Here is a 25999-nt window from a genome sequence, read left to right as displayed (position 1 = left end):
ATTTCCGTGGAACGTAACCCCCACGTAAAACGAGGGTTTACTGTATATGTATAAAAAAGAAAACTTTGATTCATTGATGAAAAAAAATAACTTTATGTTTCACCAAGTATAGTACTAGTTCCTATTTCAAACACTTCTATTTTCTTTGAAGTATTGGAGAAGAAAAGGCAGGGCTTAGGAAAACTAGATTTTATTGTAGCATATAAAGCATGTTGAGCTACAATAAAATCTAGTTACTATTTACAGTATTAAAAAAAAAAATTTAAACCAAAAGCACATAAAAGATTGTTGCACAATTGAAATGTAGCTAAAATTATGTATGCCAATCTTCTATGTGCCATTTGCAAATAATCTTGCCGTTCCGACCACTGATAGGGACAAACCAAAAATTGAATCCCAGAAATTGAATTTCTAGCCTACATCAAAATAATTCTATTACAAAAATATTTTTTTATGTAAAAATAACAAAAGTACAGTATAAAAATATAAAACTTAGACGGAATATGAAGTCACAAAGTTAATACTATGGCACATTTGCATGTATTGAAATTATGAGTCTATGCTTTGAATGTCATCAAACTTGTCTTCTCGATCAATAGCAGAATCCTTCTTGCTACCATCTTTTTTATCTTCTGACAAATCTCCATCTTTTTTTTCTGTTTCTTTCAAAACCAGATTCTGTTCTTCAAGAGTCATCTCATCTTTATCAGGTGGACAATCTAAACATCTATTAGTCAAGAAAAAGAAAGAGGTTGAATGAATAATTACGCTTAAATGTTAATCACTACTATCTTTAATTTATTTGTTGCAATACTTAAACTAAAAAGATTTAAAACTCAATGAAATTATATCATCATTTTTGTGTGTCATGTAGTTTTAAAACACATTTCATTTGACTTCAATTCAAACAAATTACATATAAATTAGCCACTTGCGCCAACCAGCTTTCCTTGGAGAGCATGTTGGCCGATGCCAGCACTGTGTGGTCGGGCATTATCCTGCTGAAAAATTGCATTAGGTAGCCCTTGAAGGATCCAAGTATCGTTGGGCCATCATAGTGCCCTGAATACGAACTAGAGGTCTTGCGGTGGGACGTTCCACAGTTACTGCCGGATTAGATCTGTCTCCACGTCGACGCCACACGTGTATGCGGCGACTATCACTGGATAAGCAGAAGCGTGATTCATCTGAGAACACGAAATTTCGTCATTCTGTCATCCACGTTGCTCTAGTCCTACACCATACTAAACGTTGCTGTCTATGTTGTGGGGTCAATGGCAGTCTTCTTAGCGGACACTGATTGCAGACCACATGCGACCAAACGACGGGAAATTGTTCTGGTTGGCACGGAACATTCAGGGTATCTTGCACCAGCTGCAGAATCGAGGAACAAGTGACTTATGGGTCTGCTACAGCTTGTCAGTGGATGCGTCGATCTACACGTTCTGACATCACTCTGGCTGCCCCTGCACCCCTCAATCTTGCCACATTTCGATGTTCCAACCATCTTCGGCACAGCCAATGCACCATGCTAGCATCCATATGGGTATCACTTGCGATTTGACGCACGAACCAACCTCCCCTTCTCAGTTCGATCACCATACCCCTTGTAAAATCGTTATCTGCTTGAAGTGCCTCCGTTGACGTCGGCTTGGCATTCTCTCGTGTTACAGGTATCCTCCAAGACAAAAACGAAATTTCTTCGATAATTCTCCAGTCAGAAATAACGACATGAATATTGGCCACTCTGCAAGTTCCTTTCCTTATATCTTACTTCACATGCATCGGATAGCTGTGCATTTCCCATTATTTACATAACTCAGTGATGTACGTGTACTCTAACATTTGCATGAATTTCTGAACACTCCTTGGTGTTACATTCTCAATGTCGAGCAGTGTATATGTGTATAACATATAGGGTCTGGTGGGGTAAAGTGGTCATAAAATCGTATGTTTTCAACTTAGTTGGATAATAAATACAATAAATTCTTTAAATACTTCAACTTTTTTGTTATTATTTTACATTGCATTATTAAAGAACACGTACATTGAATTTCAGGAAAAAAAATATTGATATAAGTAGTTTTATAACATTTTCATTTCCCTTTGTATTTATGACCACTTTACCCCATGGGGTGGGGGAAAGTGGTCATAGCATGGGGTAAAGTGGTCATAGTTAAAAATAGATGCAAAACTGTTACAAATAACCCTATTATTTGTATATTTCGGTTATTTTTATAGTTACAAGTATATGTACGAGTATATGCAGGTATGCCCGAGTATATACGTGTCGTGTAAACAAGAGTAAACATGTTCATATATGAATAAATACATGTATACATCAGATACATGCATGCATGTGCCTACTCAAGTATATTCGTGTATACACGAGCGTATAAGCATGTATACGTGATTGCCGATAGGAGTGTATACGTGTCTACTCGAGTATATGCGAGTATATACGCGCAAAACGAACATCATTTGCGTGTTTGCACATGTATCTCGAGTATATATGTGCATACCTGACTTTCTGAGTATATACGTGTATGGTCGACGTATATACGCATATATAAGTGTACATAGATACACTACTGGCCATTAAAATTGCTACACCAAGCAGAAATTGCCAGAATGAAGCTAAATTTTACACACGTGACAATAAAATTGACATTAGAAAGTGATTACAAAATGAAAGCAAATTGATCATTTATGGTTGGAAAAATCTCGAATAAATGGAGGTTTAAGCACCCTGTTAAGCCACCTCTAGCGTGAATGTACGATGTACTTGAAGCAAAACAATCGGGCGTTGAGACATAACAGTCTCCTACGATATCTTGCGTCATCTCGTATCACAGTTGCTGTAAACGTGCCACTCATTCGATCAAACTCATACGTGTTAGCACTCACGACGGGGCTCCCAGGAACCATTTTTTAACATGACAATGCTCGGTCAAACACAGCAAGGGTGTAAAGGGATTTCCTCTTCCGCATTATCACTTTCTCTAGTCTGCGTGATGCTCTGGTCTGCGATTTGTGACTTGTCACAATTTGAGCATATCTGGGATCACTTGAGACGGTAAATTGGACAGCCTGTAAGTTTGATCAAATTAGTGGTGCGTTTACAGCAACTGTGGTACGAGAAGACGTAAGACATCGTACGAAACTGCTGTACCTCAATGCTCGACCGTATCGGTTCTTAAATTCCAACTAGAGGTGGCGCAACAGGGTACTTAAACCTCCATTCATGTGAGATTTTTCCAGCAATAAATGATCATCTTGCTTTCATTTTGTAATCGTTTACTAGTGTCAATGTTGCCATCACGTGTGCAAAATTTTGTTTCATTCAGATTATTCCTTCTTGGTGTAGCAATTTCAACGGCCAGTAGTGTACTTACATACATATACGAGTATACACGAGTTAATTCGTGGATATATCCAGTACGTGTTTGGTGCGTGTCTACTCACGTATATATACATATGTGGAAGCAAGAGTATATACGTATGCTTACGTGTAAACACAATTCTATACTTGTTAGACGTATATACGTACATTTACGTGTAAACACCAGTACATGTATCCACGTATATCTACGAGTTTATCCGCTAATATACATGTATGCTTACATAGTGAATCCAAGATCTTGGGCAAAATCTAAGTGGTGTGAAAGGGGAGGATAAGAAGCAAAGAATCACAAGGAACTTATGGTCGTTGACGCGCTACATGCACACAAAGCCAGAAATCGATGGAATGAAAACAGGTCTCAAATTTGTTACACAAAGATGATTTTACCCGACATTTTAGTTCTTAAGAAATATTTAGACAGTTGTTAAAAAGTAAGGCCTGTAGTAGCTCTAATATACGCATCGCAACAAAGGCGCAGCGACTGATGAAAGTTTTTCAAGAGTCTCGTAATTGCAACAGAGTGATTACGACGCATGTATTACAGATGCCGGCCGCAAGTTTCATCAATGACTTTAAAACTTTCTTAAGTCGTTGTGTAAAATTGTCTTTTTTGTAATAAATTTGTGACCTGTTTTGCATTCATTAGTTTCTGGCTTTGCGTGCATGTAGCGCATCAGCGTCGAGTTTGTGGCCATATGTTTCTTATGATTCTTACTTCTTATCCTCCTCTCTAACACCTTTTAAAAATTTGCCCAAGAGTTTAAACTCAACCTGCATGCATGTATATCATATGCTAGTATGTAAGTGTCAGCTCGAGTATGTACGTGTATATACGTCGTGTCTACCTGAGTATATAAGTGTTCGTATATGTACGAGTATAAGCGGGTATATACGTGTATAGTCGAATGTATATCTGTATAGGTAAAAAATACTACGAGATACCCAAATACCTGTTTATTGGTGCATTTATGTGAATACGTATATATACGTGCCTACACGAGTATATGCGTATGCATGCGCATATACTCATATATTTAACCTTGTTTTACTGTAAAAACAATACATATTAAGTGAAATTAATATTTAACTTATACCTGCCTTATACTTAAAGATTAAGTGATTTTAAAAGAACAATATTCGTTAAGCCTAATATTATGACCACTTTACCCCATCTTACTAAAATTGTTCTAAAAAATTATTCAAAAGAGATTCAGCTAACTGCTAATGAGTATAAGTTCTTGAGACATGTAGGAAGCTTCCTGTGCAGTCAATCTGTTCATAATTCTAACAAACAAAATTTCCCAAGGAAGTTAAAAAAGGTGTTTATATTTTTAAAAAATTCATAATCACTCAAAATATTTTTTTTTACCAAATAAAATTTTGCCAGTTGTAAAATTTTGTATTCAAAATGTAGTTTCTAACTGCACTACTCCAAAATAAAATTTTCACATTCATTCGAACATTTATTTTTAAGGAATAGCCATTTATTTGAATTATGACCACTTTACCCCATTGACCACTTTCCCCCACCAGACCCTATAGGATTTACGGTGAATATGCAAAAGTTAAAGGATTTGGGAATTAACCCAGCAAACATTCTCTTGAAATGCCCCTGTTACATATATATATTTTCTGATTTTCTGTAATTCAAAAATATGTCTCTTAAAAATCTAAAAAATATGATGTATATTTCTAAAAAAAGAATGTTTTAAAATTTTATTATAGCCTTTTTCAATAACTTTATAAAAAAGGAAAACATGTATTGAAAAGAACTATATGTTTCGTAATTTATTTATTCTGCAGAAGAATAAAAGTTATTGGCTATGCTCAAACTTTTTTAATCAATCGCAATTGGAGGAAATGTTTACAAAAACTAAAGCTACTAGAAAGGTTAGGCATTTTGCGCTGTAGGCTGAACATGATATCCAAAAAAAAAAAAAAAAAAAAAACTGATTAGCAATATGGGTAGGAACTGATGGAAAGTCACGCTGTGAGACTACCTCAAAGATCCTTTCTTCAGACCAAAGTATTTTCAACTGATGGGACAGGTGAGTGATGTACAATTCCCAATGGCAATACAACTATAAGAATTGATAGCTAATAATTTGTGAAGATGCCTGCTTATTGGGAGGAAGGGGAAATGTAGAACCTGATTTTCATTCTAACTTTTTCATTCATGCGACTTGCTCTATTTTTTTCCCTTTGGAATTCTTTATTCTGAAGTTGCTTTTGATTTTTGAATATTTTTTTCTGGTTCAGATGTTTTATTCATAATTTTAAAACATGCCATGTGTCTAGATCACAGACCGCTGAACCAACAAGAAAGATACAAGATAAACACTAGACTAGAGAATAGCGAAAAAGACCGTGCGCCCGAAATGCGACAGCGATTAAGGTGACAGCTTACCATGCCTACTGCCATTAGAGCTCACAAGAACTGATGAGATACTGCCAATGGGGGTCTCAGAGTGGACGATTCCATTTCCAAAATAGCTTCGTTGAAAAAGTCAGGACTTGGCTGTAGTAAAAAATTACTCCCTTCCCGGTCTTAAAGAGTTAAATGGAAAAAAATCAAGAGGGAAAAAGCACAATTAAAAATCTTGAATAAGTTTCTTGAATACAGATCCTCCACTAAAAGAAGCTCAAAAAACAAGGAGTCACAACATTGTCTATCTCCATCAAAACAAAATAGCATCATTCAAAACAGGAGGGGGACATGTAGTATTTTTTAAAACAATTACCTGCTTTCATTAATGCCATAGTTCAAGCAAGTTGAACCAACACATTCACAGCAACCATCATGAAACCACCTGTAACTGGAAGCTCCCATTGAGCAACAAGCACTTTTGCATTTGTTCCATGACATGCACTGAGACATAAAAGCTACTGTACAGTTGGGTGGTGCAACTTCTTCTGGTGTTTCCCCTGGTTTAGCTACAATGAAATAATACAGTAAGAAAGGTGAGATACACTATATAACACAATAAAGTAAAATACAGTGAAGCATCACTTATACTTTTTTTCATTTATACGCTTTTTCATGCAGACCTTTGAGAAACATATAAACTGCTTCACTGTATGAGTTACTACAACGGTTTATGAAATTTTATTTCAGTTTTTCTAATTATTTTACTTTCAAAGAGTGCAATCAATGTAAAAGGTGTTAATAGTCTCGCACAAAAAAGAAAAATAGTTTAAAAGAAACTATTAAGATTGTGGTATTTTTTCCTGTATATAATGAGCTGATTATCAGTTAAAAATGGGTAAAATTCACCAGATCCGGATTATACGCTGCCACAAATAATGTGTGCTTTTTCTTTTCTCAACACCAATGCATTAAACTTCAATATTTACAGCAGGATTCGCCAATGGAGACCGTTCCTCTGCCTGTAGGTTGTTTTACATAGCTTGCATGTTCCTCTTATTGGCCATTCCTTAATTACGTAAGGATTCTGAGGGGGAAGGGGGTTGGAAAAATCACTACATACCCTTACTGGGTATATTTTGGGTATTATATATTCTTACGTAATATTTTCCAAGTCGATATTTTATATTAGGAATCGCGCGGTCAAGTGGTTTGGAAGGGATCATATTTCATTTCCTTCTGGAAAGTAAAAACATATTGTCATAAGCTGTTTCTTACTTGTTTCTCAAAGAATGAATAGTGTAAAATATAATAAAAGAATTGCACTGTGTATGACATGTCTTTTTTTTAAAATTAGTATTGTGTCATATACAAAAAATGTATGTCGTAAAAACATCCAGTCTAGATTTTTTCTAGTAAATATTTCTTTACGCAAAAAACTTTTTTTTTTTAAATTTAATAATAGTGAATTTAATAACAATTCCAGTGATTAAGATTCGTTGTTTTCTTATTTTGAAAAACAAAATGGAATCTTACCTAAGATAGAGGGGAGGGGGGGGTAAAAATTTTACTTATCCTTACATGGGGGGAGGGGGGTCAAGAATTGCCAAAATCATCCTTACATAATTAATGAATGGCCCCTTACGTGATTCAGGCTGTGTAAAATAAACAACCATACAGTCTAAGAAAGAAGCCTTCATGTGCGCAAGATCAGACTGTTAGCCTGTTTGTTCCTTTGTCTTGACTCAGTGGTCTTTAAGTAATTAGCATACCATAATCATGATTTCAAGAAGAAATTTTTGTTTTTCAGATTAATTTTGATTATGTTTTAAAATTATTACATCTTCGTGTCTATAACTTCGTTGCTAAAATTGTATGTTAAATCAAAACTTCATTTTCTTTACATCATAATAATTCAAGAATTATGCTCATATATCGAGCCATTAAGCCAATTTCTAACCCAATTTAAAGTGCCTCCCCAAATAAAAATAAACCAATAAAAGCCAGTTTGCTTAACAGAGTAAAACCATTGAGAAGGGATAAAGTGGAGGGAGTGAAGACTTTCATTAGTGAAGCAAAGGCACCAAGATAGATTTCAAAGCAAAGCATTGGAAGAAATCAAGTTTCTTTAGCTAGTTTCAGACAAAATGTGGCAACTATTTGACGTTGTTGAGTCACATGACTTGGGGTCTTTGTTTCAGCTTTTACTAAGACTTGCTCCCTCTATTTACTAGTTCCTGCTCTAAGAGTCAAATATGTGGTACTTTATTGAAAGCTTTTTGAAAGGCAATGTAAACAACATTTGCTCACTTTTTGTATTTAAAGTCATGGTAACCTTGTCATAGAAGTGCAATAAATTAGTTATGCAGGATCTTCCCTTCATAAAACTATTCTGAAAACCGGACAGCAGACGATTATTTTCCAGAAAGTCCCATTATCTTTAGTTTTAACAGTTATGTAGCATTAAACAGAATAGACTTCAACATCCTCTTTATATTATTTTGATGAATAAATATATCTCTTCTGATACCAAGTGGACAGTTCTTGGTGTTAAAGCAAAATGTTTTATATCCTGCCGTTTTCCAATTTTAATCCAAAATCTCCACAATCATTTCGTTTCTTATTTAACAAATCTACACACATATCCCAAAATTCAATAAGTGCATAGAATTAAAAAATATATATCATTTTTTGGAAGGTGTTAACAAAGAATATTGGTTTTATTAATCTTTTGAGTGATTTGTGTCAACATTTGTAAAAAATACTCAAAAATATTAAGTTAATCTGATCATAATAACAAGATTACTATATTGTCAAGATTTTGCTAAGCACCTGGAAAGAAAAAAAAAAATTTTCATTTTGAGAACAAAATTTTATGATACTACTTTTTATGAATATAATTGAAGTGCATTTTCAACAACTTGAAACATTGCCAACTTTAAACAATAACTTGGATGACGACTTCTGAATTACATTGCTGCTATGAAAGTTAATTCTTGAGTGAAATAAGGTTGAGAAAAAAATGCAAGCAAGAGAAAAAAATAGAACTTGTCCCGGTGAGAATATCAGCAACAAAACATCAACCTCTTTTACAAACTTAAAATGTCAGCAAGAAAGAAATTTCAAAAAATGTTTTTTGCACGTGCACTTACCAGTTACAAATTTCACCTCCTTATCAAGTGAAATGAATGAAATTTCAGCAGGATAAGTAAAAGATGTCCATCGTAATAATCTGTCCTTTTCTTCCGTAAGAACACTGAAGAGATCAGGAAATGGCTCAGCTAAATCTTCAACATGAGACTTCATACTCAAATATGTATCTGTATCATTTGACTGAGGACACATTTCTAAAATTTAAGGTGTTTTTAAACTATACTGTAAGATAATAATATTTGAAGACTACTTAATATGCAATTTTATATAATTAATAATAAAATAATTTGACAATTGGCAATCAATGTCAAATAAAAGCCTTATCAGAGGCTGTTTGCTGTACTCAACAATGTAAAGGCCAATGAAAGGGCATGTACGTAGTATTTGACTAGGGCCAGACGCCTAGTCAAATACTAGGGGTCTGGCCCTATCGGGGGCCAATTCTGAATTGGGTCGAGTTTTGTAAAAATATTTAATTGGGGATGCAGAGAATAGTCATTCAGCCAAACATTGAATATTAGGCAACAGTAAAAGTCATATATTTGGCTATTTGACCAACAAATAGTTAACATATTTGTCTAAAAGCAGAACCCAAAATGCAGTTTTGTCAATTTTGTATGACTGTCAATTAATTGAAAATATGTTACTTAAATATTTTGGAGCAAATTTAGAAACTTTAGAATCAAACTTTAAAACATATTCAGCCAACAAATTACTAAGAATACTTGGTAAAATTTCCTTAAAATCTGAATTTAATATTTAAGTTCCAAAAAAAAAAAAAAAACAATTTTTTTCTGATTGGGATGCAGCAAAAAAAGAGCAGGGAATTATTAAAGACAATTTTATAGCGATTTATTTTAGGTTTAATATAAAATTAAGATTAATAGTTCGGGTATTGATAATGCATCATGGGATAAGAACATGAGATTGTCTCAACGTGTTTTAGGCTAATCTTGATATATTAATAGGCAAGCCGTTTTTTTTTCGGTGCCGATTCCTCCTCTGTTTGTGAACCGAGTTTCTTCACTCTTTTTTTTTGTTCAGTAGCTATTGCCGAGTTTTAGCGTCATCAAAATTTTTTTTCTAAATCAAACGCTTATTACCGGAGACATGATTTTAAAATGCATTTTCGTCCTAAATGGCTCCTTCTATGTGAACGGATGGTCCAATTTTTTTGAATTTTATATGGTTGGATAGGTCTTAAAAATACTCCTAATGAAGAAATTGTCAACATGCCCAAGGTCCAATAACCTAAATACACTAGAAAAAAGTTATAACCTTTTTTTATTTAGTGAAACTCAAAAATTTTAATTTTATCTCTTTTCCATTGTTGAAATTCATTGTTGGAAGCGTGAAACACTGCGTTTTAATTAATTTTTTAAACCGCTTTTTCTACAAAAAAAATACATTTTAGTGCTTTGAGGTTGGTACAGTTGGAAAGTTCGTGAAAAAACTTCCAAAAACGTTTGCCCCCCGTTTTACGGCTAAAAACCGGAAACCCGTTAAGATAACTAGAAAAGGAGCTAAAAGCAATTATAAGTTAGTGAAAATTCATTTTTATTTGCTTTTTCACGCGACATAGTGTGAAGAAATTGCTGGATAACATTATGTGTTGCCATTTTTTGCTTGAACATAAAGAAATAAAATTCTTGCATTTGTTTTTGTATCGAGGCTTTTTGGGCAATTACGGGCATTTAAAATATTTTTTGATTATGTTTTTGCGATTTTAATATTTAAATAAAATCATTTTCCGGAATGAGGGAGGACTTTCAGTTTCAATAAAACTACCTTCTTAAAATAAAAAAAAAAGCTTCCGAATAATACCTGCATTTGCTATCACCACAAACAGATTTTGAGGTGAGACTTTTGATAAAATTGGCGTATTATTAAGACGTTAAGTGCTTTTGCATGCACAATTATATGTTGCTGTGAGTAGAGTTCATTCATTTGACTGTTGGAAATTTTATTATTTCTCGTGGCAAAGGTCATGCCTATTTTTACAAAGAATATTGTTTGTACAGAAGTTTTACGTATTAAAGGAGTTTTGCGGTATCATTTCATTCAGGAAGACTTCCATATTTATGAAATTGACGGACTTTATCCCTTAGTGTCAAATGTTTAGCACCAATGCCAGGACGAGAAATATTTTTCTTTTGCATTTGTAAAAGAAGAGTAGAGAAATGTCTATTTGCAAGGAGCTGACTACGAATAAAGTCCCTCTTTAACATGGGGTTCATTAAATTGTAACCGTTCATGACAAGGGGGAAGAAATAAACAATAATAGGGAAATACAATGCAGAGATTGTGACATCAAGCGTTTTTTTTTTTTTGATAAGAACATTTGTGAAAACTGTGACATGTGGCAAAGGGAAGAGGGGGTATTGTGAAGTGTGAAACTGTGTGACAAAGAGGAGAGGGATAAAAAATTTTGATAAGTGAATTAGTCAGTTACCCCCTAAACTGTTAACAAATCACAAACACGATTGAATTTATAAAATTGCAACGTCTAGTGCAGTGGTTCCCAACCTTTTTTGGCCCATCGCCCCTTTCGGAAGTTAAATTACACCTATCGCCCCCCCCCCCCCCCGTTCTTCCCTTAAAAACACAAATTAGATGGCGCTGACTTTAGTGAAGATAAATGTTACTGAATGCCTAATTTTAGTTTAAAGCTTCAAAAAGTGCATGATAAAGCAATAATTAGCTTTAAAACTGAATTTTTTATTCTTAACCCCTTCTCCTCTCCCCCCCCCCCCAAAAAAAAAGAGAAAAAACGTAATTTGAAGGGCTTTAATTAACCAACGTCATTTACACACTTAGCAAAAATAAGTATACTACATTTTTCAGTAACATGCTTTTTTTTAAATTCAAATGCAGAAAAAATTGAAAATGTTAACTGTTAAGATTTGTTCTTTTTTACCTTTTTAATGACTGCCTTGTGCTTGATGGAACTCCGTTAAAGCTTTGATGTCTGGCTTTATATTAGTGAGAATTAATCTGAGGTCCCCTTTGAGGCAGATGTCCAATCTATTTCTTTGCTTCATGAGAAGCTGCACTACAGAGCTAAATCCTCTTTCAACTAAATATGTTGAGGGCAATGAGGTCAGGAGCTGTTCAACTTTTTCCCAAAGTTGTGGTAAGTACCCAAAAGCTTCACCAAGGCAAGTTCGTAACCGTATTGCTTGAAAGTAATTTTTGATTCACAATCAAATTTCAAATCCATAAACTCTGTCTGCAGAGAGTTTTCCAGTTCATCCACATCTTCAAAACTAAATGGGTCTAAAATCCAATCAGGAATTTGTAAGTTGATCAAATCTGCAAACCTTGATTCTATATTCTTTTTTAACTAATCAAGGTGATCAAAAAAAAATTAAAAAATTTTCGTCAGGAAGTTCAACATCCACGATTAAACTTTTTTTTAGAGTCGGAAACAGGATAAATTCTTTACGGCCAATATTTGCCTTGTGGATTTCGAATTTGGCAATGAATGCTGAAATTATGCTTTTGGCCTTGATGAGGTTCATCTTGTTTCCTTGAAGCTTAATGTTGATGTCGTTCATTTTTTCAAAAATATCTGTAAGATACGCAAGTTTCAATTTGCGCTGTTTCAAATTCTCACTTAAAGCAGGATCATGCAAGTCGACAAACTCAGCTACAGAGTCGAATAATTCAAAGAAACGGCGCAAACCATTTCCTTTGGAAAGCCATCTCACAGACGTATGTAAAAGCAAGCGTTCGAATTTTTCATCATTTTCATGGCAAAACTCTCGAAACAGGCTATCATTGAGAGAATTAGCTTTGATCTTGTTAATACCAGTAATGACTAATTGTAAGGTTTCATGTAAAACACCACGCAATTTTTTTGCAGCCAAGTGTTGACGATGAATGACACAATGGATGGTAATCACTTCTGGCACTTCTTTTTTAAGGTGTGCAAGAAACCCAATATGACGACCCGCCATGGCAGGGGCACCATCTGCTGCATTTGTCAATGGAATTTCTTTTTCTTCAAAATAATCCTTCATCACTTTAAAAATGGACGATCTCTTTGTATCAGTAACCAAAGTTCTGGCGAACATTTCCTCAGTTATCTCTTTCAGCTCATTAATAAACCTCACGTAAACTAATAAAATAGCTCTGTTATCTGTCACAGTTGATTCATCAATCCAGGCCCGTGTCCAGGATTTCATAAAGGGAGGGGTTTTTGCAGGCCTGTCACTTCAAAACATTTTCTTTTGAAGGGGAGGGGCAAAGCGTTTGATCGATACATTTTATCTGAAAAAACAACAAAATATGTACAAAAATGCTTAAATTCATCATGTTTGCAAGGATGTGCCAGTTGCGACAAACTGCTCCAAAAGACTGCTAAATGAACTTTTCTGCTCCAAAATCGGACAAACTTGCGCCAAAAGTGCGATTTTGCATTTAATGTTGCAGTTCCTTCAGCATATTTGGCAGTTTTTTCAGATTATCATCAAGTTTAGGCATTTGGAGCTTGTTTTTACGATTTTTTTTATATAGCCGTGATTTTTTGCGTAGTTCAAAATCCGATTACATCCGCTTTTGAAAAATTCAATCGATTTAAGTTATTATGTGATCATTTCCTTTGAGTTGAAAAATTTTGCATTGACCATTATTTTCAACCATTCTTATCTTTTGTTTTCAGAAGAAGAGGACTTGTAAGTTCGTCTTCTTGCCACGCCCACTCAAAAATGTCAAATCTAGTTGCATCCGAATTTATCTAAGCAAATGCCATGTGTAAAAATTAATATTGTTCACCAGTTTTTAATCTTGGGTTTCTTAAGATTTTAGGAAAGAAAATTGATCCCTAATTTTGGTTGGAGACACATAAGATAGCAAAAATCGGGGAATTCTAATGCTCTGGCGATGAAAATGCAGACATTTAAAGTTTCTGAGACTCAAGCATTACTTTCCATATTCTGAGCCTGCCTCAAAATTTTTATTTTTTCACATGTATTTTAAAATTCCTTTTCTTATGACATCATTTCTCAAAAGCATTTATTTTCATTGTAATTTCATTATTAATTTTGTGATTAAATATCAAATAGTTAAAAATTAAAGGTTTTAATGGTTTCCTTTGCTTGATCTTCAGATTTGTTAATCAAGTAGCTCAGTATGTAACATATATGACTATGTGTATAAGGTCAAATGTTAATAAATAACTTCCAGGTACCAAAAAAAAAAAAAAAAAAAAAAAAAAGATTAATAAATAGCTCTTTAAAACTCACTTGTAATTTGTCAGGTAAAGTTTTTAAATTTAATTACTATTTTTTGCTTTTTTTTAGCCTTTTTGAATATGTTTTTGAGTTTTATGTATATATATCTTGTGTCTTTTACATATATGTATAAATTACATAAAAGCAAACAAAATTTAAAAATAGATATCAAACACCAAAACTTAAATGTGAACAAAAGCAGTAAATATGTGAACTAAATTTAAATCAGTGTAAGAAAAAAGTAGAGCAGGACATGGCTTGTTTTTTGTGAAAAATATTAGACAAAAAAGAAAATAAATAAATAAAAAATAATAATAATAATTTGAATTCTGAAATTTTGAATCCAAATTATGTTTTTCGCAATCACGAATTGAGACAGGACCCTACTCATTGGAGTTATTGTTTCTAGAAACGGCACCTGTACCCCCCAAGTCTGCCTCTCCTCCTGGGCGGTTACGTGTGCATTAGTTGTGTGTGTGCGTAGACATGTGTGTATGCACGTAGGCGTGTGTGAGTGTATGTGTGTGAAGTCGTGTGCGTGTATGTGTGTGAACGTGCGCGTGTGTAGGACATGGACGCCTCCGACCAGGAGATCGGATAGCTCAAAACTGGAGCAGCCGCGCCGCGCCGCCAGCAGAGGACGGTGGGCGGTGGTGCTGCAAAGGCTTCTGGTCCAAATTGAAAAAGGCACGGACACCAAAAACGGTCAAATGAGAACAATAAGCAATCGTGATTGCTCAATAAATATAAAATAAAATAAAAATAAACAAATAAATAAATGTAATTAAGAGAGCTTCAATTAGTAGTTGGAGTGATGGAGTTACGGTTTTTTGCATCCTTAATTTCCTTTTTTATCATTTTATCATGTCACACATGTTTCTGTGCGTGAAATATACATAGTTGCTACAAATTGATGCAAAATTTAATTTTTTGCTGCTGCAAGCTGCTCCAAATTTGCAATTTTACTGCTCCAGGCTGCTCCAAATTCACCGTTTTACTTCTCCAAACTCACCATTTTCCTGCTTTTAAGATTGCTCTAAAAGCGAGTTTAGGACGACACATCCCTGTGTTTGTAAAATCCAGGGAGAGGGGTAGCTATTGACCCCCCTGATCTCCCAAATGACGGGCCTGCTTTTGGCTTCAATTATTTTCATTCTTAGTTGCATTGTCAGGAAAACACACTTCAGTGTGCAAATAATTCTTCACTGTTTAAGGTCACAATGAGGGGCTTAGCAGTTTGGAGGGGAAGGGGGATGGTTCAAATTCAAAGAAGATTAGGTTTTAAGTAATATACTACCTATTCTATTAATGTATTTTACACACAGCAGAACCTCGTTTAGCCAGCGCCTGTTTATCCGGATCAAATTTGTAGAAAAAATATATTTACGTAAATAATCATTAAAAATTATAATTTCAAGAACAGAAGTTTAAATGCACCAAATACTCGGTTTCATTTCAATTAAGCATACTACTCCTGCAAAGGACGTACAATAAAGTATAGTACTAATTTAGCAAACAATATGATATACTTTGGATGTCAGCCCAATACTATTGCAGCTGAATTATAACTGATGAAGTAATTGAGAAAAAATGGTATGATATAGTTTTGTTAGAAAGCATTGTTTTTTGGTGCAATAAAAGATAAGTCTGCATATTTAAGAATAGTATTGATTATTATTAGGATTTTCGTTTATTAGGATTGCCTTTGGTCCTATCTAGTCCGGATAAATGAGGTTGTATTGTACATGTAAGGATCGTTATGAACCCCACCTCCCAGAAGGAAATTTCTGGTTGGGCAAGAAAACCTCAGTATTTATCCATTTTACAGCTTGTTTAGATTCAAACCTATTATCTGTTTACAGTGCAATATATTGCAACAAGTACTGAGAAAATTTCACAAACTCTTTTATAACGTATGTTTTCAATTTTTAATATTGTAAGATAATGCTTAACAAATTAAATAGGAAGAGTTTTGATGCAGTTGTAAATTACATTAACAAACGCAATTACTTTGAAGCGACATAGCGGCAACAGTTATCGCTTTTTGTGAAATGGCCCAGATCAAAACCCCTTATGAGAAGCAATATTAAACAAAGTATTGACAGCCCATTCAACTGTTCCTCCATCTCTGTTTTTCCAAAATACGATTTTAGTTGATTAAGAGAAGACAGTGTCTTAAGTTACTAGGCAACTTCAAAGAGAATGCTTTTTAAAAAAAGTTCTGCACACAAATTTGAACATTAAAGCTAATTTTAAGTCAAATATGCACAATTCTTCATTTATTTTTTTATTTTTTCTCCAATGGGAGGGGTTTAACCCCTAAAACCCTCCCCTTGGACACGGCTCTGCATCAATCTGTGGTGCAAATTTACTTTGTTTCAAAACATTTATGAGTTTGCACTCAACGTCAGCAGCCATTTCATCTATTCTCCTGGAAACTGTGTTGTTACTCAGGAGGAGAGATTGACTTATCTTTTTACTGGAGCCCTCACCAAGCAAAATTTCAACTATTTTTTTGGCAGCCGGTAGAATATGAGATTCGCCATCGTATGAGGCTTACCACATTTTGCCATCAAAAGAGACACTTCGTAAGAAGCCAGAAGCCCTTTGTCAAGATTTGTTGCTTGTCTTCTAAGTAATTCACTCACCTTTGGCCGTTTATCTGCTTTTGTTTTGAGGTCTTGAAAATAACTAAGAGGTTTATTTACTTTGTCACCATGTACCCTTGACAAATGCTCTTTCATTCGCGAGGGCTTCATCGCTTCATTGCTAGAAAATGTTTTATCGCACAAAAGACAGTGCGGAAACTGCACATTTTGCTGTGACGTGAAAAAACCAACTTTTGAATACTCTGCTGAATACTGCCAGCACTTCTTTTTCGAATTCATATCGAACTTTCACACTACGAAACATGCACAGTTAAACAGAAATTCACTGAATTAAATCCAACAATAGAAACTACGTAAGGATGTTTATGCGATGATTGCAAGATTCTGAATGACAACTGATAAGTAAATGCAAAAATCCACGATTTTCTTTGATTTGAAGTGCCATATGCTTGGTTCGGTATTACACAACATAGGTATTCTGAAAGATATTTCTGAATTGTGTACCAATTTGTTTTAATAAATATAGTTTTTAAAAGGTCAAGAATTTCCCATTACCAGGTATCCGAATACCGGTGGCCCCCCTATTGTCCCCCAGAAATTTATCGCCCCCTAGAAGAGTTCGATCGCCCCTTTGGGGGCGATCGCCCCTAGGTTGGGAATCACTGGTCTAGTGGTTTTGAATGGACAATTTTTAATGTAGCAAGTACAATTTGTTCATTTGACTGTCTGAAATTTTATATTTCTAATGGCAGAGTTCAAGGCAAGTTACTCAATAATATTAATTTTTTGAAAAGAAATATTGTTCATGCAGAAGTTTTATGTATAATCTGAGTTTTGCAGCATCATTTCTTTGAGGAAGATTTCGCTAATTGGGAAATTAGCGCTCTTCATCTATTGGCGTCACATTTTTGACGCGAGAAATGTTTTCTCTTTGCATGCGTAAACAAAGAGTAGGGAACTGTATATTTGCATACGGTTTCCACAAAACAGAGGCTGTCCTCGAATGAAGTCCCGTTTTAAGGTGGGGTTCATGAAATAATAACAGTTTGTGACAAGGGAGACGAAAGGAATGAGAAGAGGGACATACAATTGGGAGAATGTGACATTGGGGGTATAGTGAAGTGCAAAACTTTGTGACAAATGGAGGAGAGGGTCAAAAATGTTTAAATGTGTGACATCAGTTATGCACCGGCCTTAACCATAAACAAAACAAAGACAACCTTTTTTTAAAAACTACTATTATTGCGACGTCCAGTATTTTCGAATGGACAGTTGTATGTTGCCACAAGTAGAGTTTGTTCATTTGATACTTGGAAATCTATATTTCTAATGATGAAGAATCAATTTACTCAATAACAGTAGACATTTTATAAGTAATATTGTTCACACAAAAGTTTTACGTAGAAACTTGATGCTTCAGTTTGAGTTTTGATGGTTCACTTCCTACGGGAAGATTTTGAAAATTGGATAATTGGCGATTTTTATCCATTGGCGTCAATCTTTTTGTTTCCAATGCCAGCACGAAAAATGTTTTTCTATTCCGTACGTAAGCAAAGTGTAGGGAAATATCTATTTGCATAAGATTAGCACAAAGCACCATTGTATCCAAACTAAAATTGTTCAAGTCAAGAATTTAATGACCACACCAATTTCTCAATGGGGTTGTTTTCATCAGGCAAAAGTACTACTTTTAGTCACTGAAATTGATAGAATGAGCAAAAATAAATAAATAAATAATGTGAACTCAGAATAAACTGTTATTTCTCCAACAGTTATTTTTATTAATTTTTTTAACTGTCCTATTTTGGAAATAAGGCATGGTCTTTATGATACTACAAGTTGTGTACTTTGGCGCGCTAAATGTTTATGCTTTGCTGTCAACTGCATTTCCAGGTTATGAAAATTTGCGCTGTGCATTAATGCATGGCATTTCATCGCTTTTGATGCCATGTGCAGAAGCATAAAAAATGAATTTCAATCTGCATACCAATTAAAATAATTGTTAAAACATTTTAAATTTTTAAAAATTATTTAAAAAATGGTTGAAATCTTTGCTTTTAAGCATGCTTTTTCATTAAAAAAAAAAAAAAAAAACTTTTAAAATTTCGGAAAAGACCCTTTTACCGAAATATCCCTTTTTATCCATTTATTTTAAGAGTAACAGACAAAAAGCAAAATTGGAAAAAATAATTACTGCTTGGTTATGTGTGTACATATAAAAATTGTATGTTTCCAGATATGCAGTAAACATGAGTAAGAGTAAAATTACAATGTTGAAAATAATTAAATTCATACAAGTTTCCTCAAATATTCATTTATGAATTAGGGTTGAATTTTGACCACTGGGCGAACTCTAGTTGCATTTAACATGCCAATTTAACATGATAAGTAGAAATTAGAATCTGACAAACATTCAATCACTATTCTAAACTTGGCATTTTCACCTAATATTTGGTAGTCAAACAGTGAATGCTGAATATTATCCCAGGAGTCCATTTAAAATAAGTATTTTTTTTTAAATGTGAATTTGAAAATGTTTAAGAACAACGTAAAACTATATTTAACAACATATTTTTAGAAAAGTTCTCCTTTCGAAGAATTACTATTCGTTTAAGATGTAAAACTTATGTCTACATAAGTTACATATACTGGATTAGTGGTATTAGGCAAAGATCTCCAAACAAAATTTACTAATAGTTCAAGTGGTAAAATTTAAGCCTACATAAGTACATATTTGTTTAAAACCTCACTATTTGCTAAAAAAAAAAGAAAAAAAAGAAAAAAAAAAAAGATTAAAAAAATTACAGAAATCACATTTAACTCAAAATTAATGGCTGATTGATGACTTCACTAATTTATTTTTGTGTTCCTTGTTTAACTGCAAAAGTTTCATGTAAATTTATGTTTAAAAGAAAAATATAATGACTCAACAATTGCCATGTATCTTTTATGGTTTCATCATATTTTATGTTTCCTACAAAAATATAGCTCTATTAAATACATTTTACATACAAAAATCAATTTTTCCAGAAAAGAACTGGAAATACTTTTTTCTGTTGCCTTAAAATTTCCAGAAGTTATACATTTTTTGTATAACAGGATTAGAGACAAGACAACAGACCGGATTAAATCAGACCAGACTGGAGTAACAACATCACTGAGCAATGTCAGCATAAAAAAGCTCAAAAATAAGTAAAAAAATGTACAAACCAACACAAGAACAACACTCTGCATATAGATAATCCAAACAGATGAAGCAATCTCTACTACAAGAAACATTCTTTGCATCACATTTGCAAGACTGAGTCAACATGCATTTGCTGACTATAGAGGCACAAACAGCTTCATTGCATCCCCCAGAAAGAGCCACATATGCGTACAGAGAGAGCAGAAGAATGAGGATAAAAAAATATTTCATCTCAAAGAATTTCTGCAAAGATAAAATAAAAACAAATTAGTGCATACTTATAAACCAGCAAAACATTACATATATGTAAAAACTCATCGACTCTTTTATCACGAGTAATGGAAAACATGAAACTAGCAACAAGTCCAGAATTTTGACCAGGGAAGGGTTGAGGTCATAAAATCTTATACTGCCACCACATTATGAAACTTTACTGGTAAACGAATGTGTTTTCTCAACAATAGGGAAGTTTTCGATATTTCAATTTTATTTTTATATGATATAGTAACATGTATGAACATCATAGGTGAAAAAATTTTTGCAATATAAGTAGTTTTTTTTTTTAATTAATTTTTAAAGTTCAAATGATTGTGACGTCAAATGGCGCAGGAAGTGACGTCATTGTCTCTTCCGCCGCGGGAGAAGCCGAAGGATGTGCAGTTGCCTTCGATGAAAAAACGTAAGGCTTACCTCCTCGCGTTTCTGGAACATTAAACCTCTCATCCTCTCAGAAATATTCAAATACCATCATTGATGTTACTTGAAGAAGATTATTAGATTGTGCTTTAACAAATCCGGCCTTCACAGTGTGTTCAAAAACATTATTGAATTTCTAAAAAATAAAAATATCAGAACGATCAAAATGTCCGTAGCCAAAACAAGGCATCTTCAGCGGAAGGCTGCCCATTAGTGCCCTGTGACGTAAGCTCGTGACATTTCAGAAGAGCGCACTTTTGTGTGTGGATTTTTAAAAATTCATTAAAAATCAATCACAGTGTTTTAAAATTCGGCGATGGTGAATTTTTTAGTTTTGAGAGTCAATTAACAATATTCAATAGTCAAAATATGAACATTTAATAGTTTGCAACTTCCCTATTATTAATAAATTTATTATGTAAGTGTGCATGGTATAAAAATATAATAAAGAAAAACTCCTAATGTCGTGTTAAAAAGTTCTGGACTCATTAAGAAAAACAACTTTAAATAATGTAACCTTTTAGGTACCTTGGGGCATATTTGTCCCATAACTGATTTTAACCTTCAAAAGTTAAGATTAATATCTCTTTTTAATAGAGTTCAGGTACACTTCACCCCACCCCTCCAAGGACAAACTGAAAACCTATTGGGAGCGCTGAAATGGGATTTTTAAAACAGTCAGGACCATCAAGACAAATAACCAAAATCACAACAAAATATTTTTTATCAGGAAAATCAGAACAATTACGAAGTCTGCATTTAAAGGGAAAAAATATAATGATCACCTTATGAATAGGTCATATTACACAAAAAAAAAAATGCTTTGTTTTTAAAACGTTGCTCTCCCCCCTCCCCTTAAAAAAAGGGGGAGAAAAGAACAACGGTTATGAGAACAAAATTTGCAAATGATTGCATACACATGCTATGTGGTTATAAACAGAATTTTTTTCATGCTGAAAGTGGGAGTTTATTCAGGGAAAACATTCGACAAAAACTCCCTTGACGTTGTTACCTATTTACTTTTGCTACAAGGCATTTATTTATTCCTCAGTTAACCCGTAAATACTTTTTAAATAAATTTTATCCACGTTTCAGATTCTTTACAAAGCTGCACCAAAATAAGTCCAACGGCAAAAGGAAGATGGGAAGATAATTAGCAATCGCTAGAAAATTAATGATGCTCGCAAAATTTATACAGCTCGATGATTGCTCGTTTGCATTACAGTAAAAAGATTTGAACCGATGCTTGAAATTGCATTGACGTACTATATTTATAATCATGAAACTAACACAACCAATATGCATAGCAACAGAACATTTTAAGAGGAAACAAAAGTGCATAAACTAAAAAAGAAAACATACGAAGACAGTGTAGCATTTAAAAATGCATTTAAATTACGTACCTTCTTAGGCATGCTGTAATCAGTGGCTATGGCAACTTCGATTGCACAACAATTTCCAGTTATGCCATCGTAACCGCAACTGAGTTAAAGAGCAAATAACGTAATTGGAGTGACATAGGGCCTGCATAGGCTATAGTGTCCAGAAAGAATATTTCTATAGTCCCTATATTTATATGCTTATATTCTATATTTATAGTTCCTCTTTTAAGCACTATACCTCGGCGGCTCAGCTCTCAAGAGTTTTGGTTTGATTTATTTTTAGAGGAGTTGGCAACAATAAATTTCATCCGGGCTCGTCGCGTGTCCCAAGTGCTAGGTCGTTTCGGTCATATTGAAAAAATTGTGCGAATATCTTAAACACCATTCTTTAAATCCACTTAACTTATCAAAATGCTTGGGGCATTTGCTCGAGCTTCTACTTCATTGTTAAAAGTAGCGAAACCAGCAGTATCCCTTTCGAAAATCGCAGGTGATGGAGCAAAATTCTTACCAAGTTTATGGTGCACATGTAAGTTAAATGACCGGTTTACTTTTTATATCATACAGAAAAGGGTTTTGTCACAATTTTTTTTTTTTTTTAAATTCATTAGGGTAAACACTGTGTCAAAAAAATCTGTATATTAAATTCTCTCTTATTACTTTACACATTTATCAACAGTGAAAACATCGATGGAACACTTATCTTTACCTATCCTTTATTTACTTTTCTGTACACCAAAATTTTTAGCTTTTGATGTTGAATGCTATGTTACAAACCTTTAACTCTTGATTTATGTTAGTTAAAAGTTTCCAGTATTTTATTACTTTAGTGCAGCCAACTCCCGATTATTCGCAAAATTAGGTAGCCCGGGTGCAGTGAAAAATGAATATTAGCAGATGTTCCACATGAAAGGAAAAAGGTTTCTTTTTATAACAGAATACAAACTACATTCTTCTGCCACAATAAAAATTATTTGTATTTCAAAAATTGAGAAATATAAAACTAAAAGAATTAACTGCCGATGAAGCTGAGTTAAGATATTTCACACACTTAAACAGTACAACACCTACTGTACAAAATATTAAAACTGAAGTTTTAGGTTTACGATCATGTGAAAGTCTTGTTTGTAGCTGGGGCATTTAATATGACCCTTTTTTGCCATTATTTTTATTTCAGTTGGCGTATTGGTAGGAAAAGCTCAAAATAAAATAATACACTAATCAAGTTATGGCAATAAAAGCTCACTTTACGGACTCTACATAAATGTCTAAATTACTGTAAAATGATCCCAGCCGTGAAAGCGTAATATGCCTAATTGTAATGCTCATTGAAAGTTAATCTTGAATAGTTTTTTTTTCCTTCTCAATGTTCCAGTACAATCAGCAACTTGGAATCCACTTGTGTATTTACATTGTTTTCATTCTATCAGTGTTGGTAGTTTTTCCCATGTTTAGAGGGTGCTATGCCCTGCCCCTTCAATATGTTCAATGCGCCCTGTTCTATTTTACATTTTGCCCTCTTTGACCCTTTGATGTTGTAATAATACTTGATTTTAAAAATACTTTTTTTGTTGGAAGGTCATGATTTACGCAAACCGTGAGCACATGCAGCCTTGAAAATCCTTGAATTAAAAACTCAATTTTTTTTTAAATCCTCAAATGTAGATTATGTACCAAAAATCCTTGATTTTTTAAAAATTCTAGTGAGCTAAGCACGTAATTGCTGTAATAAAAAAAATATGTGAAAACCACAGAAAGGTCTCCCCCCCCCCCCCATCACATAATGGAAATACCTAGTGTTCACTCTAGAAAAAAAAGGCAGGGTACTAGTCTTTGAAAGGGGCACTATTTTTATAAAAAAGGAATTATTTCAATGTGGTGTTCCCCCACCCCAGACCAATGATGCACCCCTCAAAAAATACTGAGCTTCCCCCCCCCCCCAAAAAAAAAAAAGAAAATAAAGAGGAGAAATAACATTTTAAAACGCCTTGCAAAAATTCAAACAGTGTAGTTTGCACCATGAGCCCCCCTCCCTCGATCACCGCCACCACTGACTTCAGTATCAAGTATCATGATTTCTTCCAGAAAATGCACTTGTCTTTAGTATTTCTAATTGATTTAGGGTTTACATATGGTTTTATGAAAAATTGTTGCACTGTCTTCAAAAGTGTAGAAAAGAGTAAGCTGATATCCAACAAAAAGCTGCGACAAGCTTTTGTCGGATGTCTTTTCATCCATAAGCTCACTACGTTTTGCATTGAAAAAGGCTTTCTCTGAAACGCCGAAACATATGTCTGCAGTAATCTGCAAATTTGTGCTTTTTAGATGTTGTTACTTTATATTACTTGACTGTTCAGCACAAAGGTATTTATCTCAAAACTTTCAGTTTACTGATGAGGTGGACAAAATGGGGCAACCCTGGTTTTGTTACATGATGCTAAAACCGGAAGTAGAAGACAAAGAATATGAATAGGATTATAATTTGTAATCTGTGTATCGTGTAAATATTTTTAAATAAATCCACTTCATTGTCCATTTTTGTAAATTTTCCCCCTTTTTCAATCTTTCAAGATATTTACTCAGAACTCAATTCTCGATATTTTTAAAGATTGTTTTGAATTTATATTTTTGTGGGGAAAACATAGTATTTCCCAGGGCGGTAAGTACCGGTTTTTACCGTAGTACAGTCGGCGCTCATTATAACGACCACTCATTATAAAGACTAATCCAGTATAACGACCAACTTGGTTCCTATGAACTCTATGTTAATTTGCTTTCGGTATAACGACCGCTCTGCATCATCTAATCCAATGCAGCGACCGAATTCATGGAACACTATTCCTGGTGTTTTTTCAATGATACTAATCTAACTTGAAATGACCTTCATTATCGTTTACGGACTGGAGGAAGGTGAAGATTACAAAGTGGGTATCCTTACAGCTTTGCATCTTTCTAAAACAGCATGAAATGAAGCATCAGAAAAGACCACCAAGAATTGTCTCCATCATGTTGATTTTAAAAAGCAAAATTAAAAACGCTTAAATGATTTGTCAGGCAATCCAAGATGAAAATTTCTAGGAAAATGAAATGCTGTAAAAAATTTCTTCAAAAAATGAAATTGGTAGAAGTGTTAAACTTTGACGATTATGCTAAAATCAATAATGATTTAGAATGTGTCAAACACGTGTCTATCAGAAAATGAACTACCTCTCGACATTGTGCACAAAAACAAATTGATGTAATGTGATCAGATGAAGAAGAAGAAGAAATTGAGATCAAAATTTTCAGTATGAAGAATGTTTCAAATGCTCAAGAGACTTTTTAGTTTTTCTTTGAAAGGCAAGAAAAGTACATCTATAACTGAAATTGAAAATTTTGTTTTGCAAAAATCACATGTGCTAAAAAGGAAAACAGCTGTTTCTGATTTTATCTTCAGAAAATAAATCATTTGTAAGTACTGTAATACAATTTGGCCAATATTTTCTACTATAAAATCTTTTAAATATTTTGTTATAATATTTTGCATCCATAATTTAAAAAAAAATAAATCTCATGATAAAAAATAATTTGGGCATTTTACTGAGATCTTTTGAAAAGTGCAAATTGTATTGGAACAACGGAGCATGCAGGATGTATGTGTACGGTTTTAAAAAATTCTATCTCTTATAACGACCACTTATTATAAAGACCTTTTTCTCTGGCACTGAGATGGTCGTTATATCGAGCGTTGACTAATTACTGGGGGTGGGGAAAAACCTTGCCAACCCTGTTATTCAGCCTAACTTTAACATGTTGGAATTTTTATGTCTATTAACTGTTGTGATACCAACACTGGATTTTTGAACTATACAGTGTATCCTTGATTTTACAATTGTCAAGGGACTGGAAAAAGATATTGTTGAATCAAGGATATCGTTAAATCGAGGAGCATAGGGATTCAATCCAGACCAATGAAATGCAGCGTTATAAA

At 33.8% G+C, this 25999-nt stretch overlaps 2 protein-coding genes across 2 annotated transcripts in view; one reads left to right on the top strand and one right to left on the bottom strand.

Moving 5' to 3' along the window:
• Positions 1–325: 325 nt before the first annotated feature.
• Positions 326–22114, bottom strand: LOC129226447 (protein twisted gastrulation-like). The gene is made up of 5 exons (XM_054861053.1): positions 22051–22114; positions 19975–20194; positions 8921–9115; positions 6145–6337; positions 326–727 (listed from the first exon to the last, which is right to left on the bottom strand). Exons 1-5 carry the CDS (start codon positions 22060–22062, stop codon positions 550–552), a joined length of 798 nt encoding a protein of 265 aa, XP_054717028.1. The 5' UTR covers positions 22063–22114; the 3' UTR covers positions 326–549.
• A 217-nt stretch (positions 22115–22331) lies between these two features.
• Positions 22332–25999, top strand: part of LOC129226445 (ATP synthase subunit beta, mitochondrial) — a 30561-nt gene continuing 26893 nt past the window's right edge. Inside the window, exon 1 of the mRNA XM_054861050.1 lies at positions 22332–22558. Coding sequence (XP_054717025.1) covers positions 22441–22558 — 118 coding nt within the window. The 5' untranslated portion in view covers positions 22332–22440. The remainder of the gene's footprint in view (positions 22559–25999) is intronic.

This window comes from Uloborus diversus, chromosome 7 (genome assembly GCF_026930045.1).
Source record: "Uloborus diversus isolate 005 chromosome 7, Udiv.v.3.1, whole genome shotgun sequence".
Lineage (NCBI taxonomy): Eukaryota > Metazoa > Arthropoda > Arachnida > Araneae > Uloboridae > Uloborus > Uloborus diversus.
The sequence above is the reverse complement of the archived record's forward strand: the minus strand, read 5'-3'. Positions and strand labels throughout refer to the sequence as shown.